The sequence below is a fragment of the Trachurus trachurus genome (assembly GCF_905171665.1).
Source record: "Trachurus trachurus genome assembly, chromosome: 16".
NCBI lineage: Eukaryota > Metazoa > Chordata > Actinopteri > Carangiformes > Carangidae > Trachurus > Trachurus trachurus.
The window spans coordinates 17,617,377-17,632,871 of NC_139902.1; the positions used below are offsets into that span (position 1 = coordinate 17,617,377).

General features: G+C 45.5%; 1 protein-coding gene across 1 annotated transcript in view; it reads right to left on the minus strand.

Annotated features, from left to right (window-relative positions):
* itga8 (integrin, alpha 8) overlaps nt 1-13,565 on the minus strand; it is a gene marked incomplete at its 3' end in the record, with an annotated part of 38,608 nt that extends 25,043 nt beyond the window's left edge. The window contains exons 1-12 of the mRNA XM_083989412.1: nt 13,369-13,565; nt 12,920-13,050; nt 9,790-9,890; nt 9,588-9,711; nt 8,120-8,181; nt 7,630-7,675; nt 5,395-5,520; nt 5,196-5,240; nt 3,859-3,902; nt 2,313-2,369; nt 2,088-2,140; nt 1,798-2,003 (exon numbers count right to left, since the gene is read on the minus strand). Of these exons, the coding sequence (XP_083845538.1) occupies nt 1,798-2,003; nt 2,088-2,140; nt 2,313-2,369; nt 3,859-3,902; nt 5,196-5,240; nt 5,395-5,520; nt 7,630-7,675; nt 8,120-8,181; nt 9,588-9,711; nt 9,790-9,890; nt 12,920-13,050; nt 13,369-13,562 (1,189 nt within the window). The 5' untranslated portion in view covers nt 13,563-13,565. The remainder of the gene's footprint in view (nt 1-1,797; nt 2,004-2,087; nt 2,141-2,312; nt 2,370-3,858; nt 3,903-5,195; nt 5,241-5,394; nt 5,521-7,629; nt 7,676-8,119; nt 8,182-9,587; nt 9,712-9,789; nt 9,891-12,919; nt 13,051-13,368) is intronic.
* Between the last annotated feature and the right edge of the window lie 1,930 nt (nt 13,566-15,495).

Sequence of the window (15,495 nt, forward strand, 5' to 3'; positions counted from 1 at the left end):
AATCTGCAACAGATTAGATCATTCATCCAATAACCTCTTAATGTCCAAGCACGCGGCATTGTCCTGCATTAAAGCACCCCTCAGTACTGTAACTGTCCAAACACCTCTAGACATCCTGTTTGTCTCCGGACCCCCTCTCCCTCAGTCTAAACAACTAGTTCCACATGAAGTAGATTGTGGGGTAGAGAGGATAAATGCAACCATGTGTGTATGCAAGTGTATATATGAGCCTGTGTGTGCATCTGTGTCTGCGAGTCGGTATGGCTATGTGTGGGTATGTATACATAACTGAAAAGCCATGTAAGAAAAAAAAAAAAAACCTTACTTAAAAAAAATAAAAGCCTTCACTTCAAATCATGTGAAAGTCGCTCATAGGCATTGCACACAAAGCAGAAATCCACAGCAAAACAGCCTGTCGAACACCCACTGTGATCACTGCGACCAAAGCTATAGGAGGTTGTTACTCACACAGACAGTAATGGGCCGACACTCTGCGAGGGATGCTGTCAGAAAAACAGTGTTGCTAAATAAAAATTAAAAACAAAAGAGAGCCACATGTCAAACCGGGTTAGCTAAACTGTGAAGTTTCGACAGCTGACACTCAAGAAAAGCCGTGGAAATTAGAGGAAACGGGTATGGTTCTGCTTTTACAAAGAATTTTGGATAATGAGCGATGATGTCTCTGCTATGGGAGGATGAAAAGCCTCTGTGTCGTCGCAGAGAGGAAGAGGGATCTGTCAGTGATTATGCGCAGACACACGAGGGCACAGGTACAGATGAAGACATAAGTTTGACATTAGCGAGAGGGAGCTGCTGAAAACCCTGTTCCCAGTGTTTCCGTGGTGCCTCCCTCCACAACGTAATGCAGATTAATGAAATCATGCACAGACATGGACGTGTACTCATTAGGTTAACTCTCAACAAGTCTTCTCCCCGCACGTCACTGCAGCTGGCAGAGAGGCTCCGTCTCCTCAGGCCACATCAGCGACCCTCAGAGACTGTCACATCCTGACAGATTTATGTTCCTGGCCAGAGAAAGCTTTGGTATTGATCCAGTGGTTATTGATCCGATGGTTAAAGGGTTTAAATGGTTGGGACGCACATTAACACATGCTGTCTATGAATAAATAAAACATAAATCAAAGGACCAGATGGGCATCAATTCATTCATTTTTAAGGCTGCACTCCACAGGCCTGAGCTCCATGGAGCATTTGGGCTGCAGGCTGCATGGTTTGTGTGTATATCTATGAGTGTGTGCGTCTTTGTCCAATCAATGTGGGGATAAAACAAACACATCGAAGACGAATGAACTCCGGGCAGCAGGACAGAAACTCCCAGATGATTTTATCTCGGGGCACATCTGGTGAGTTAAAAATAACTCCCAACACACACTTACACACACACAGCCCTAACCCCCTGATCATCAGAGGAGGAAACAAGTTCACTCTGACAACTTTTCTTCGCCACACTTCCTGACTGGCTGAAGAGCTTTAAGGTTTCTCAAGCAGCTGTATGTGATAGGATTTCCTCATTCCTCAGACAAAACAGTCCCAGAGGCACAGGAAACACCGAAAAAGATTTGTCTGCCACCGTGTTTACCTGAACGCATCAGCCCCATGTGGGAAGCCAAGTACAAGGGGAAACTGTTCATGCACTGAGGCACAATATTTATTGCAGGATTTTCAGAAGTTTCCTCATTTCCATAGCTTTCTCGTCATTCCTTCTTTGTTGTCTCTCTCATCTTACATATCAGATGAATTTCATCGGGTTCAATTTCTTTTATATCCTCAACATACCATTGTATCCATCCTGGTTGATGTCCCCCAGCGGTGCTATAGCCGTTCCGAAGCGTCCGAAGGTGTGTGAGCCGGTGAGGGCGATGGGTTTGGAGAAGGTGAGAGGGGCCATCTGCAGGTACAGGTAAACCCTCCCCACCTCCCTGGGTTTGCTCTCCATCTCCCGCTCCATGTAGAGGGGCGCTCCGACCAGCACGTCGTCCATCCTGGGGGGACAAGAGGTGTAGGTTTGATGCTCGGAGAAACACAGAGTGTATGTGTGAAGAGTGACATGGTGGTTTTCTACTTACCCATCACCATTCAGGTCAGCGACAGCCACTGAGTAGCCAAAGTAGGAGGCCATCTGAGGGACAGACAGGAAGCAGTTGTCAACCATAATAAACCCAATGCTATTACGTGATCATCCCCGGTTCAAAAGTTTAGTGTCCACTTATGTATGCTGTATTTTATACAAACCCCTGCAATATGAGACAATGACTGCGATGTGTTGGAGACTGCGATGTGCAATGTCTCACCTGTTCCCCTGTGAAGTTCTGGATGAAGGTCAGATTAGTGGAGTTGATCATTGCCACCTAAAACAAGCAGACAGACTGTCACATCCTGTACAACACAAGCCTTTGTCCTTGAAACACACATGGATGGAGTAGACATGGCCAAGCAGTCTGACAAACAGGCTCATGAAGAATGCAAGAAAAAAGTCTGAAACCACATTTACCAAAAAAAAAAAAAAAAAAGCTTTTATGCTTTTATTCAACTGAAACCTCTTTCTTTTCTCCGCCCTCCCCCCACCACCATCCTTTTTGTGCCTTTACCATTTCCCCCTCATCTTTCTCTCCTACCCCCCATCCTAACCCCAGTCGTGGGGAAAGACGGAGGGGGAAGGCTGAGAATTCCTTCATAAGACCTAAAATAACAACCACATGGAGACAGCCGGGGGCGACACGTACACACACGTGCCCGCACGCACACACACATGCAGAAGGATACATGTTGACCCCATCACAGATATCTCAAAGACACACTAAACGGGGATAGACTTACGAACACAGACAGATGAGGATGTGTAAACACCAATATTAAATCACAGGCTTGGACGTCAGTGTTCCTGCGCTCTGACTTGTCAGATCTCAGAGGAAACCGGATCAGCTGCTCCGGTGCCAGGCCTCTGACACGGCTTACCTGCATCCCTCATAACACCCCTAACCCTAATGTCAGCTCACAGTGCACTGTATGTACAGGAAGGAGGACTAATGCACCACCTACAATGCCCAGACATAAAACACACACTGTTGCAATGTGTGTGTACACAGTGTGGTGAGCCCTGCGGTTGCACTGCAGGTCAGGGTTAAGGGTCGTGAGTGTGTGGAGAAGGGTTAGTGGGGTTAGGTGGGGTCACCCCCCTCCACATGCAGCGGAAGCTGTGTGTCATTAGGGAGGACTGACACAGTCCGCCCTGGGGACACGTTCCCATAAGACAACTCAAGCCACACTGCAGCATATGCATAGAAGCACATACAGTATTTGTTGAAGATAAGTATAAATATATAAATACATATATACATATATTATGTACATGTTCTTCTGAACGGCACAGCCTGTCATCCTATAGAAGATTGATGACAGATGAATCCAAGCAACTTTATTGTGCACATGTGTGTCTGCACATAAAAGCCGCCCTAATACCTCCGGCCTTCTACCACATCATATGTAGACATTTACACCTTGACAAGATATTAGGTTTACATCACTACAACAGAAACTAATATAATGTTTCCTAACAAGATGTTCAGCCGCCCCCAGCATCCAGAACAGATCCAGTAACTCTATCAGAGGCATGAACATTCCTCTCTCTGTGTTTTCATGACGCACACTGGTCCAAATTCTCCCACAGGCGGTGTTTGAGATGTATTGATTGTGATGGCCATATAGCATATGATATTTAAACTGTTCATTGATCGTTTGTGAATTGTAAGGGTGCATGTAGCTGTTACACAACAAGTGTCCTTTCCGAGCACTAAAATGTGCCCTGTGTGCCAAATGTCAAATCCATCAAATACTCACATATCCAAAGTTCTGTGCTCCTCTTGGGACTCCAGCTATCAGCTCTGGGAAACATAAAAACAAACAGTTACTTACATTAGTGTGTGTGTGTGAGAGAGACTTACAGGGGAAGAAAAGGATCAACGGGGGTTTGACAAAGGCCGTAATACTTAAAGCCCCTACCCAGCCCACCCTGTAAGAACAGCTGAGTGTTGCTGAGGACACTCTGAGCTCAGGATCTGCCTGTGTATTGATTGATGAGTGTGGTGCTGAAGACTTATAGGGACGATCTAAGGGTCCCACCCAGAGAGACAGAAGACAGAGCCCTCCCTCCCCCCCATCCTGCCCTCCAGCTCGAGCCAACAGGCTCAACCACGAGCCTATAAACCAGTAATTCCCAGCTCCATCTTCACTCCAAGCTCCCAGTTACGACCAGTTCTCCAGTCTTGAAGAGGGTTTGGGGAACAAGACCACAACAAGTTCCGTACCACAACACAACACGACACATCAACAGGCATGTGTAACCTCTTAAGGCTCACTTAAAGACTGTGTGACATGTGTTGTGCCGGAGGGGCTTCGGGGCCTTCACGAGGTTGGTATGGGGGTATGTAAACGTAACATTGTCCCCTAAAGATCCCACTTAATGGTGATTACCAAAGAGCCTCTGATAGACAGGAAATTACGAAGAGAGGCTGAAGTGGCACGAGGGGAAAAGGATCTCGAGCTTATTATGACACAGCAGCAGAAATAAGTGTGTGATGACACTGTGTGAAGAGGAAGCACAATGATGCGGCAGGACTGCGGTTGATTTTATTTTCTGTGCTTTTGCTTGAAATTGCTTTAGTTTCATGTGCAATTATGACAAACTGATGGCGTGGGAATCAACTTGAGCAGCAGTGTGTCTCCGCAGAGCAAAGAAAAAATGATGTCCTCGTAATCTTAACGTTTATGAATTTCTTTGGACTTTAAAAGTTAACGTGTGAAGTTCAAAGGCATCCCCTTCCATCTGTACATCTTTAATAAAACGTCTCTCTTTCCACCTAATATTACAAGTCAGTCCAGATCTAATTCAGGACTCGCGCTGGACCTGAGGAGGTTTGTGGAGTCTGCCACTAATCACTCTAATCAGTTAACATGAGGGCCAGGAAATCCCTTTATCAGTGGTTCCTGAAGTCCTGTCCCTTTGGGGTCATGACCCAGACATGCAGAGACAGTTCTCATTACAACGTCAGAGTTCAGAGCCAGACGTTGTCACCCAGCTGTCCACTCCATATCGCTCACACTATCACACGGCAGTTAGCGAGGGTTTCCTTTGCTGCTGCGTGTGGTTAGTTGTAATGAACTGTTGGTTTTCTCACCTTGTTCGGAGTCTCCTGTAAACTCTCCCACTGCCACAGAGTAACCTAGAGAGAAATGAGTTGCACACGATGACATATGGGTGAAATTAAGTCGGAGTTTGTTTATACTGTATGTCACAGTTCTTATTTAGTTATTTAAATTAAGGTGCATGAGTTTTGTGTGTGTGTGTGTGTGTGTGTGTTTGTAAATGCATGTTACCAAGGTAACTGTCATCATGTGTGTCTTCAGCTGCTCTAGTTTGTTTCTCTCCTGGAACCTTTCTCAGGATCGCCTTCAAAGAGTAGCCGTTCAGTATCTCAGCTATGCCTGCTGTCACCACTTGACCTGCACATACACGCACGCACACACACACACACACACACACACACACACAAACACACACACACACACACACACAGATAGAGAAAAACAAACACCCAGGGTGAGAGAGTCACATCTGCTCGTGGACAGCGGTTTCAGCTCGGACCCCATGAGGGGAGCATCGCTGGTCTCCTGCTGGAGCTGGACCGCCTGCTCCACATGAAAGATGCGTCCAGCTAACGATACACACTGGAGTCCTCCCAAAGAAAAACTAAAACACATCATTGGCAGAGGAATAGCTGGAAAAATATTCCAGCGCTCCTTTAAAAAAAAAAAAAAAAAACCTCAAGAAAACGCCTGTCCTCTCCACAGCGTGGATTCTGAATTATAGGTGTCCGCGCACAAACAACACCCTTCCTCTGCCGTTGAACAAGAGGTCAAACAAACAAATGATTTTTATCTACAGCCACTCTCAACCTTCCATAAATCCTCCTTAATGTGCATGTGCGTGTGTGCGCTGACGTTGGGAAAATGTGCCCTCTTAACCCTCCCCCCCAGCTCCTCTTCCACCTCCTCCCTCTCTTTCTCCATCACACTGAGCTACGAGTTTATCTCCAAGAGTAACATATCACTGCATCAGCTCATTATTAAAACACAATCTGATTAATGAGACACCGTGTTACAAACTGTTAACATAGAGGTATAAGTCACTGCCGCTAATTTGAAGTGTCCTTTACACCGAGAGATAACAAGATTGTATATAAAAGAGTTTTTTTTATGATAACTCCGGCTGAAGGCTGAAGATAATCGTTGTGTATTAGCGGCCATAAAATCCAGGCTGAGTGCTTTTATAAACATTTAGAGGAAGTGTTTTAACTGAAGGCAGCCAGCCTTGCCACGCTGAGGGCACAGAGAGGGAGCAGTCCATTAGGCTGTCTGTGATGCCTGTCTAGTGCGGTCATGTACGATGGAACATTCATTATTTAACCATATGTGGCAACAGCACCAATGCCAAATAATAATAATAAAAAAAGAGATTACACATAAATCTCTGTGACGGTTTTAAAAATAACCACCAATAAGCCGCTTTCTTCCTTTGTCTTACTCTCATTTCTTTTTGACCTCTTGCTTGCTCCATCTTTCCATTTTGAGGAAATTGAGCGCTGCAGAGTGACAGATCAGAGGGTCACAGGGAAAGCAAAGTGAGGAGGGAGGGGCGTGCATCTGATCGGTATAATTGCTCCAGAAAAACAGCCGCAGAAATAAGTCACGATAAGTGAAGAGGACAGGAAGGGAATAAGAGAGGGACACATAGACTCTATCACACACCTGGAGCTGGGGGAGTAGAGCTACACTTCAACAGCTGAACTCTGACACACTCAAGCTGTGTCTACACCTATTAAGACACTTCATCCCTCTGCTTGGACTAGCTGACCTCAGCACCGCTTTTATCAAGCAGGAGATCCATCTTTTTTTTGCCTTCACTCTAACATAACCCCCTTACTTCTCATCTCTCTCTCTGCTGCAACATGTCTCTATCAACTCCTTAACAATCCTCTATCACCCCTGTTGCCCCCCCCCCCCCCTGCTCTCTTTCTTTATCAGTCTTTAAACCCCCCTGCTCCCTGTCCGCCCCAACTTTCCCCTGTCCCCCTCGGTCCTGTTGCCTGCCCTTGAGCTTCTTCCTCTCCCCTTGAAGCTTTTCCAAACCCCTCTGTGCTTTTTTCTTGGGGCAGAGGGGCAGTTCCTCCACACTCCATTACCCCTCGATCAGCTCATTACAGAGCCCAAACACCCACTTCCTGTTACACTGTTACAGACAGAGAGAAGCATGAGGTAAAAGGAGCGAGGGAGGGAGGAAGAGGGAGAGGAGGACAAAGAGACACATTTCTTTCCACCTTCGCCTTTGTAAGACTATAACGAAACTACAGATCTGGCAAGCTTATCAGTGTGCATGAGAGTGTGTGTGTGTGTGTGTGTGTGTGTGTGTGTGTGTGTGTGTGTGTGTGTGGGCTGTCCTGACTGTTAAACTCATCTCCATTCTTTTCTTTCATTTGAGCACCTTCCCATTTATGAAATCACTGCAAAACAGAGACTAAACACAGGTTTACGCACTGCTGCTGCTGCAGTTACCTTGCCAGTAAAAGCTTCCAGGTCCTCCTACCACCAGCCGTCCTTCCTGGAATAAATACAATTAGGCAGGGTTAGTCATATGACATGAATTGGTCAGTGAGTGTGTGCACGTGAGTGTGTGTGAGACTTAAGGGGTGTATAACACGTGTAGCGGTGCGTTTGTGAGCACGTAAGATTCCTGCTGCCATGCCTGTGGAGAATGACAGCTTCCTGTACAGGAGGGTAGAGTTGGACCATGAGACAGAGGTGAGGGGTTCACGTTGAACATACAGCTGAAAGAATGCGTAAACGCACGCGTGTTTGGTCTATTGTGTTCAGAGGCGGCGGTGGGTCACATCAGGAGTGGAGGGACCCCTCTAGGGACGAACGTGCTCTCATCTTCCCCACGTCCATAAATCTCTGAGGGGGAGTCTTGTGTTTTCAAGAAACCTCTCTTGAGTGGGGAGGGGGTGTCGTGTTGATAATGTATGATTGTTTCTGCAGTATTTACCTTGGTGAAATCCACACTGAACCCAGCCTGGCAGAACCCCTGTCCCTCTGGGTCTGGATCACCTGGGAACAAAACAAACAAACAAACAAACAAACAAACAAACAAACAAACAAACAAAACATCTTAACCATTGTGGCACCAGCTTCCTTGAGAAAAACAAACAGCTATCAGAAATTTAACAAGTAAAAAAAAACACTGATATTATTATAGTTTACATCAAACGTACTGAGGTGTGTTTCAGTTAAAATAACTGCATCTAACTGTGCATGAACACACAGAACCTACAGTATGCGCCGCACATAGTGAATTGTTCTCCATTTCAGAGGCACCCTGAGGTGATGTTTAATGATGCGTAACCTACACATGCGCGTGCATAAACAAAGTGTGAGTTACGGTTGTACTCTGTGTGGTGGTAGTCTCAGGTTAAGATGACGTAAAAGAAAAAGCTGCTGGAGACAGAAAAATCGGTTTCAGACACATGATAAAGAAATAATCCCCTCATGCATTATTTCCCCCAGAGAACAACTGAGTTTACGATGTGATTATTCTAGACTTGATTAGTCAGCACTGACATAAACAACAAAATAACTTTAACCAATTACGGCAGGCGGTGTAAGTATGAATGTGTGTGTATGGGAGTGGGATTTTTATGGAAAGCGGATGATGGAGTGGACGATAAGGGCCGCGTTTGATCTGCTGTTTATGATGTGCCACCTGATAGCCTCCATTTCTTCCTTATCATACTGTGCTGGTGCCTCCTATCAACGAAGGGTGTGAGAGAGATTGCAGGAAAGAAAGTTGGAGAGAAAGAAGAGAAAAATGCAGATGGAGGGGTGGCGGTGGAGGTGGAGGAGGCAGGAAAATCCCACGAATGTAGTTTACAGAACCGATGACAGAGAGAAGAGGGCCGGAGAGAGAAAGAGGAGAACTGTCAACTTTCAGGTTGCTGCGGCAACTAATAAAACATCAGGGAAGGTAATCCACTGCAGAGGACGGCAAAACATCTGTCTGCTCACACCTTAGAGAGTCCATTCATCCAAATTACAAAAATACACAGATTTCTCGCCTGCATACTTCATTGGGTTTGAGATTTCTGCTACTTGGCAAATGCAAGCTAAATGGATGGAAATTAGTTTTTGAAAAAGGAAAGAAAGAAAATGACTCAAAAACATGCTATAAAAAGGGGAATATTTCTTCTGTGCTTTTTTTTTTTTGGTACAGTATGGACCGATCCTTTAAGCTTGAGGCATAGACATTACTTTTTATAGGCTGCCATAAAAATTGGTGTACTGATTGACTGATGGATGATGGGGTTTATTAGAAGGTCTGTTAAGGCAATATCCTTAAAAAAAATGTTAATTTGTGTTGATACTGACAGTGGAGAGAGGAAGACAAAACAATGGAAGTGCGGATGGAAAGCAATAAACGGTATGTAGGCAGTTGGAGCCGAGGCTGCAGAGTGACTCACTGGTCCTGCAGGGTGAGTACTCTGCGTAGGCGCTGAAGTTCTGGACGGCCACATAGCAAGTCCCCACAGGTTCCTTCTCCCCATTCAGCTTCACTGTCCGCCAGTGGTAGAGAGGAGCGCAGGCCTGAGTGACATAATAAGACTCTGATTCCCATTTCCAAGCACAGATGGGACAGTTGATGATGATGTCACGTCCACTCACCACCACTTTTCCTTTGTGTGTCCTGACTGATGCTCCAAACCACTGATGCGACTTAAACTCCACAGGCTCTCTGGTGCCATTTACCTTCATCATTCTGTTATCTGGAGACAGACGGAGACAGAGAGGGAGGAAGTGGCCGACAACATAAAAGATGAGAATAAAAGAGACATTTCATAATGGTGACTGTAAAAGCTGGTATTGACTGTGGTCATGTGGATCCAGGCCTGTAGCTCTGGGTCCTGTGTGGATGGAAAACATTTGTCCTCGATGAGCAAGAACAAACAGCATCTTAAACACTCTTGTAACAAACATCAAAACACCATTTGCCCCCCAGAAACAGACATTTGTCAGGATGCTGGGGGGATTCTTTTTTCTTCAGTCAGAGACTTTCTCATAAAATGTAACAACACTTAAGAGACGGCGGGGCCTGCATGGACACACTTACACACACACGCACACGTTATGAGCATTTCCCACTCGACTCACAATGAAGTGTCAAGTTTGGTGCGAGTGTGTCTTTGCTCTGTAGTTGATACTTTCCAGCATTATTAAAGACCAGCTGGGTCTCTTTAGGGCTGTGCAGACCCCTCCTCATTAAACACCTTTGAACACACACACACAAACACACACACATGGATCATGGTGCATGCATAAAAGCAGGTGAACAGTCCATGTTCAGCCTATTAATGTCGTTAGTTTCGGTATTTATTTGACATTTTCTTTAATCTTATTACACAACTTCATTTTAAACTAATTTAAATGTACATTATCAAGCTCTCTAATAAAATCCATCATTATCAAGCTCTCTAATAAAATCCATCAGTATCACTGCCACAGGAAATGTAGCTGGGGTTGAAAGATGCAGGCTTGTAACCGAAAGGAAGTTTCTTTTTAATCTTAGCATCAGTTGGGAAATTGTGGGTGGAGTTAATGAATGGGGAATCCTGCACTAACACATAGTAAAACCGAGTTTAGATGCTGTGAGGCTTCCAGATGTGGATGTGTGGTGCAGGGTGACAGTGAATATTACTTGGAAAACAGTTCACAGGCTAAACCAACTTTTTTTCTGCAAAAACAAAAGAACATCTTTTTTTTTTAAAGTCATGTTTTTTTAATGAACGGAAAAATCTGAGTCATGTATCATATTCCAGTGGATTAAAATGAGATAAATTAGTACAAGCAGCACACAGACTCTACAGAGCAGGGGAGTATTCTGCTTCTCCAGGTTTCTTCACTCTAACATGCAATCCATCACTAATCTGTCGCACTCTCACCATATCAGCCTCTGACCCAACCCCCACCCTGCGCTGGCATGACTTGAAACATCTGCCTAACGTCACTGAAGCCATGCACGTGCACACACACTTGCATGCACACAGGTACACACACATAATCAGGCACATGTGAAGCTGACGTATAGATATTAACCAGTACAGTACACACAGATGTTCACCACTTGTGCTGATATTTTGTGCATTGTGCACAGGCAAACCCCTGTGTATGTGTGTGTGTGTGTGTGTGTGTGTGTGTGTGTGTGTGTGTGTGTGTGTGTGTGTGTGTGTGTGTGTGTGTGTGTGTGTGTGTGTGTGTGTGTGTGTGTGTGTGTGTGTGTGTCAGTCTGTTTATACCTGTAATAAAGGGTCTGCTGTAACTCTAGAAATATCCGTCATGGCTACTGTCATCAATAACCATGTGCCTACCCACCCACTCTTGAGAACAGATAAACACACACACACACATCTACTCCTGTGTTTATTCTTCTATCCTAAAAAACCTGAAATTCCCCCCCCCCCAAAGCACTTCACACTGAAACCAACCCCTCGTCAAAAAATAACCTGTAATTAGCTTTACACAGAACCAACATCACCGCCGTCGTCGTGGAGCCTTATTGCTTTAAGTTGCAGACAGGGGACTGGAGTCGTGCTTGAATCAGCTGATCGGATATCAGCTGTTTTATTCACAGTTTCATCACAGCTCATTGATACATCAGCTGATGGGCGAGCAGCTGACAAGCAGCATCCAATCGTATTCACAGATGTGTGCACGGCGGAGATTACGGCACCACAGTCCTCTGTTGACATCCTCATGTCAGCGTCACTTGTGGCTGAAGCTCCATCCTCAGCTGAAGCCTGTCTTATAAATGCTGAAACTGCTGATGACAGTTAGTTACCTTCTTTGAAAAAAATCTAATCTTCACGTGACAACGGTATCAGCTGTGAGTTGCTCTTTAGAGGTCAAAGCAACACTCACCAAACCATGGTCTCCTACCTCTTTTTTTATGGTCCTCACAAAGATGATACAAGGAACTCACTAAAAGAGAGAGAGAGGGGGATAGACTGGTGGAGGGCTATGGGGGGAAAAGGATGGGTGGGGGTGGGGGGCAAATTTTCAAGATCTAATAAAAAGCAGACCTCACCCAATCCCCCTTTCTTCTGAAGGGGAACTAAATTCCCATGTGCATACAGTTTACCCCCTCCACTCCTCTCCCTCTCCACCTCTTTCACTCACTTGTTCTCTCTCTCTCTACCTCTTCCACACACACACACTCAGATGGAAAAAGTGTGCACGAGAGACATCAGACGCACAAACACAAGGCTGATTGGACCGTTAGCATTGATGATGATATATTGAAAACCACAATCAAGATGTAGACTCGCACCAAGGCAAGGCCGCCAGCCACCTTTTTTGGGTAGATGAAGTTGATGAGACCCATGTGTCTTATCTCTCTTTTTCATGCAACCGCACATGTGCCAGCTCATATGCACACACACAGACCAGACACACAGGTTACGAAACTCCTCTGGTCCTGCATGCTAACATCTGAGGTCACCTATGGCTCTAAAAGAACCCATTTGGACTTCAGAGAAATCAAAAAAAAAAAAAAAAAAAGTTGGTCTGTTTTTCACTAACATACTCACATGAGAACTCCCAACACAATGACAGTGGTGATCATGTGCCTCACGACACTGAAGTTATTCATTTCCATGTTCTATAACAACACAAATCCTTTAAAACATGGCCTTGGGAACATAATTTCACCCAGTGGGGCTTCCAGGGGGTCTAACTTTAATTTATTTAGGTCCATGACATGAGGGGGGGGGGGAAAGTACAAAGCTTTCAGGTAACTCACTGGAATTGTCAAAAGGTATCTGTCTGCAGCTGTCATGCAGTCCAGGCCAGGGGCAGTAGTAGACAGCTCCAGCCTCCACAACGCCAGGCTGGGAGGTGTTAGCCTTAGGAGCCCCCACCAACACACTGATCCTGATGGGGTAAGAAAAAAGAAAAAGAAAAGCTAACGTAGGTACATGCAAAACTTGCAGGAGAGCGTGTACAATGTGCAAACGTGTGCACCATTTATCTCATTCAGAAATCTGAGTTTCCTTTCTGTCTCATCACTCTGCACAGCTTCATTTGTTCTAATTTAGATTGAGATAAATGTTATTGAACTTGTAGGTATAATTCAAATTCTATTATATGCTACTAAATCTATTGTAAAACATTTTGGGTAAATTAAAAACAGATAAAACGGATACAGTGAGTCCCTGATGAGACAGCTTCAGTCCTGATGTTGCCACTCACGTGTTGCTGTCGGTGGTGGCTTGGTAGAAGTCCACAGAGTAACCGAAATAACTTCCACCGGGTCCATTGTAAACCGTAGGATGCTCTGCGTAAAGGTTAAAACTCCAAACTCCAGTCAGCGCCGGCCAGAGCACCGACATCACCCCGAGAGTAAACATCCCAGCGGAGGAAACGCAGTCCCGCACACGCTCCATCCAAAAAGAACAACCAGCTGCGCACTAGTCCCCCAAAAATGAGAGGGAACAGGGAGAGAGAGACAGAGAGGGAGAGAGACAGAGACAGAGAGAGAGGGAGAGGGAGAGGGAGGGAGAGTTTCCTCCGTGCAGGTGAGGTAGCTTTGTCTCGCGTTAAGTCCGCCAACTGGATCCTTGGATCAGTGCGCTCTGCTGCTCCCTGCCTCCTCCTGACACCCTGAAACCACAAGGTCTGTCCAGACAGAGCCTGGGCTGCAAGACTACACAGCCGCGCCCCCGCCCTCTGCACAAAACTTTACCCCCCCCCCCCTACAAACACTGACTGACACACACACACACACACACACACACACACACACACACACACACACACACACACACACACACACACACACACCAAGGCACAGGCCACATCTGAGCGCGCTCAGGGGCCCCCGCGTCACCGCTCCTTTTATGGCACAGACATTTTCTGTGGCGAATCGGAGGCTTCATCCAGGAACAATAAATGATATGGAAGTGAGATTTATTACCACCGTCTCAAATCGGACCGCTGTATGTAACCTGGCACGTGCACGCGCAGAGACTTGGCGCACACGCACACACAAAACACAGAGGTTCCAAGTCAGTGCATTAAAGCACTTTACTTTACTTCTATATCGGCCGGTTCTTTAAAGCGGGGCTGCGTTTCCTTCCGTTGAGAGGAATTACTTGTAATTATGTCAGTAATTATTATGTCGGGGTTACTGCGCAAAATCTCTTGAGCTGCGTGCACAAGTTTGGGCAGTTTGGCTCGCGCTCACTGTTTCACTCAACACCAGACGGTTTCCCTCCTAAACCTCCGAGGTAACACACACTTCCCTCGCGCTGAAAATAATATCCTGTAATGAAAAACTGTTTTTAAGAGGTGACACGCCAGGACCATGACTGGTTTCTGTGCATCCAGCTCAGAAAGAACTTTTTCCATGTCAAAAAACTAAAAATAAATACAATAACAAAATCACAATGGCACCCATTTCCAGGCAAACTAACGCGCAGTTTAACAGCCTGTGGAGTTTGTTTTAATTAAAAATAATAAGCTTTTATGGACACATCAGCTGTGAATTAAACTCCACTGCGTAGTAAAACTGCAGTGGAGCAGAACGAGAGTGTTTTCTGTCAGAGGAGAGTTGATAAGAACCAGGTGAGAAGGTGAGGGAAAGAGTGGATGAGAAGAATCCCAACCTTGACCTGCCAGATGGAGAGCTTTCTCTCCACATCCTTCACCTGCCTTGTTCAACACCATATCCACCCCTCTATCCATCTATTCTGCAACTCTGTCCCCTTCTTTTCTTTCTATTTTTAGGTTTCAGTTTCTTGAGAGTAGACTTGGTTCACCTTGTATACGCATCTCCATGATCCTTTGTTGTGCAGAAGTGAAGTGTTTGTGTCAGAGAGAGAGTAGAAGTGAAGGTCTGTTCTTTCTCAGCAAATCTAAGATGGAGAGAGAGGGAGGGGGGAAAAAGCACATACAGTAGGAGAGAGATGTGTGTGTCCCGTTTCTTTTTCCTCGCACAAGAAAAAGGGTTGATGATGATGATGGAGTGAGGGGGCAGCAGCCAGACGTGGTCCTGTTCTTTTGCCCCATTTGGCTTTATTGCGGCTGCGTTACGTCGTCCGCCAGGTAAACCTAGTTTCAGTGTCTGCTCATTTCCATCTGTGATCATTTTCAATCCAATAAAATTCTCACAGATATTCAGTTTCCAGGAATACGCATTTACTTGCATACTGTTCAGGTTACGTCCTGTCACATCGCCAATGCGTTCTGATCACAGATTTACTGCAGCTCGCTCTGGATTGATTACTGCACACACAGTAGGACTTTGTATTTTACACACTGAGTGCTCGTTCCACCCCCCACCTTTTTTTTTATAACAAACTCTTAATGTGATCATTA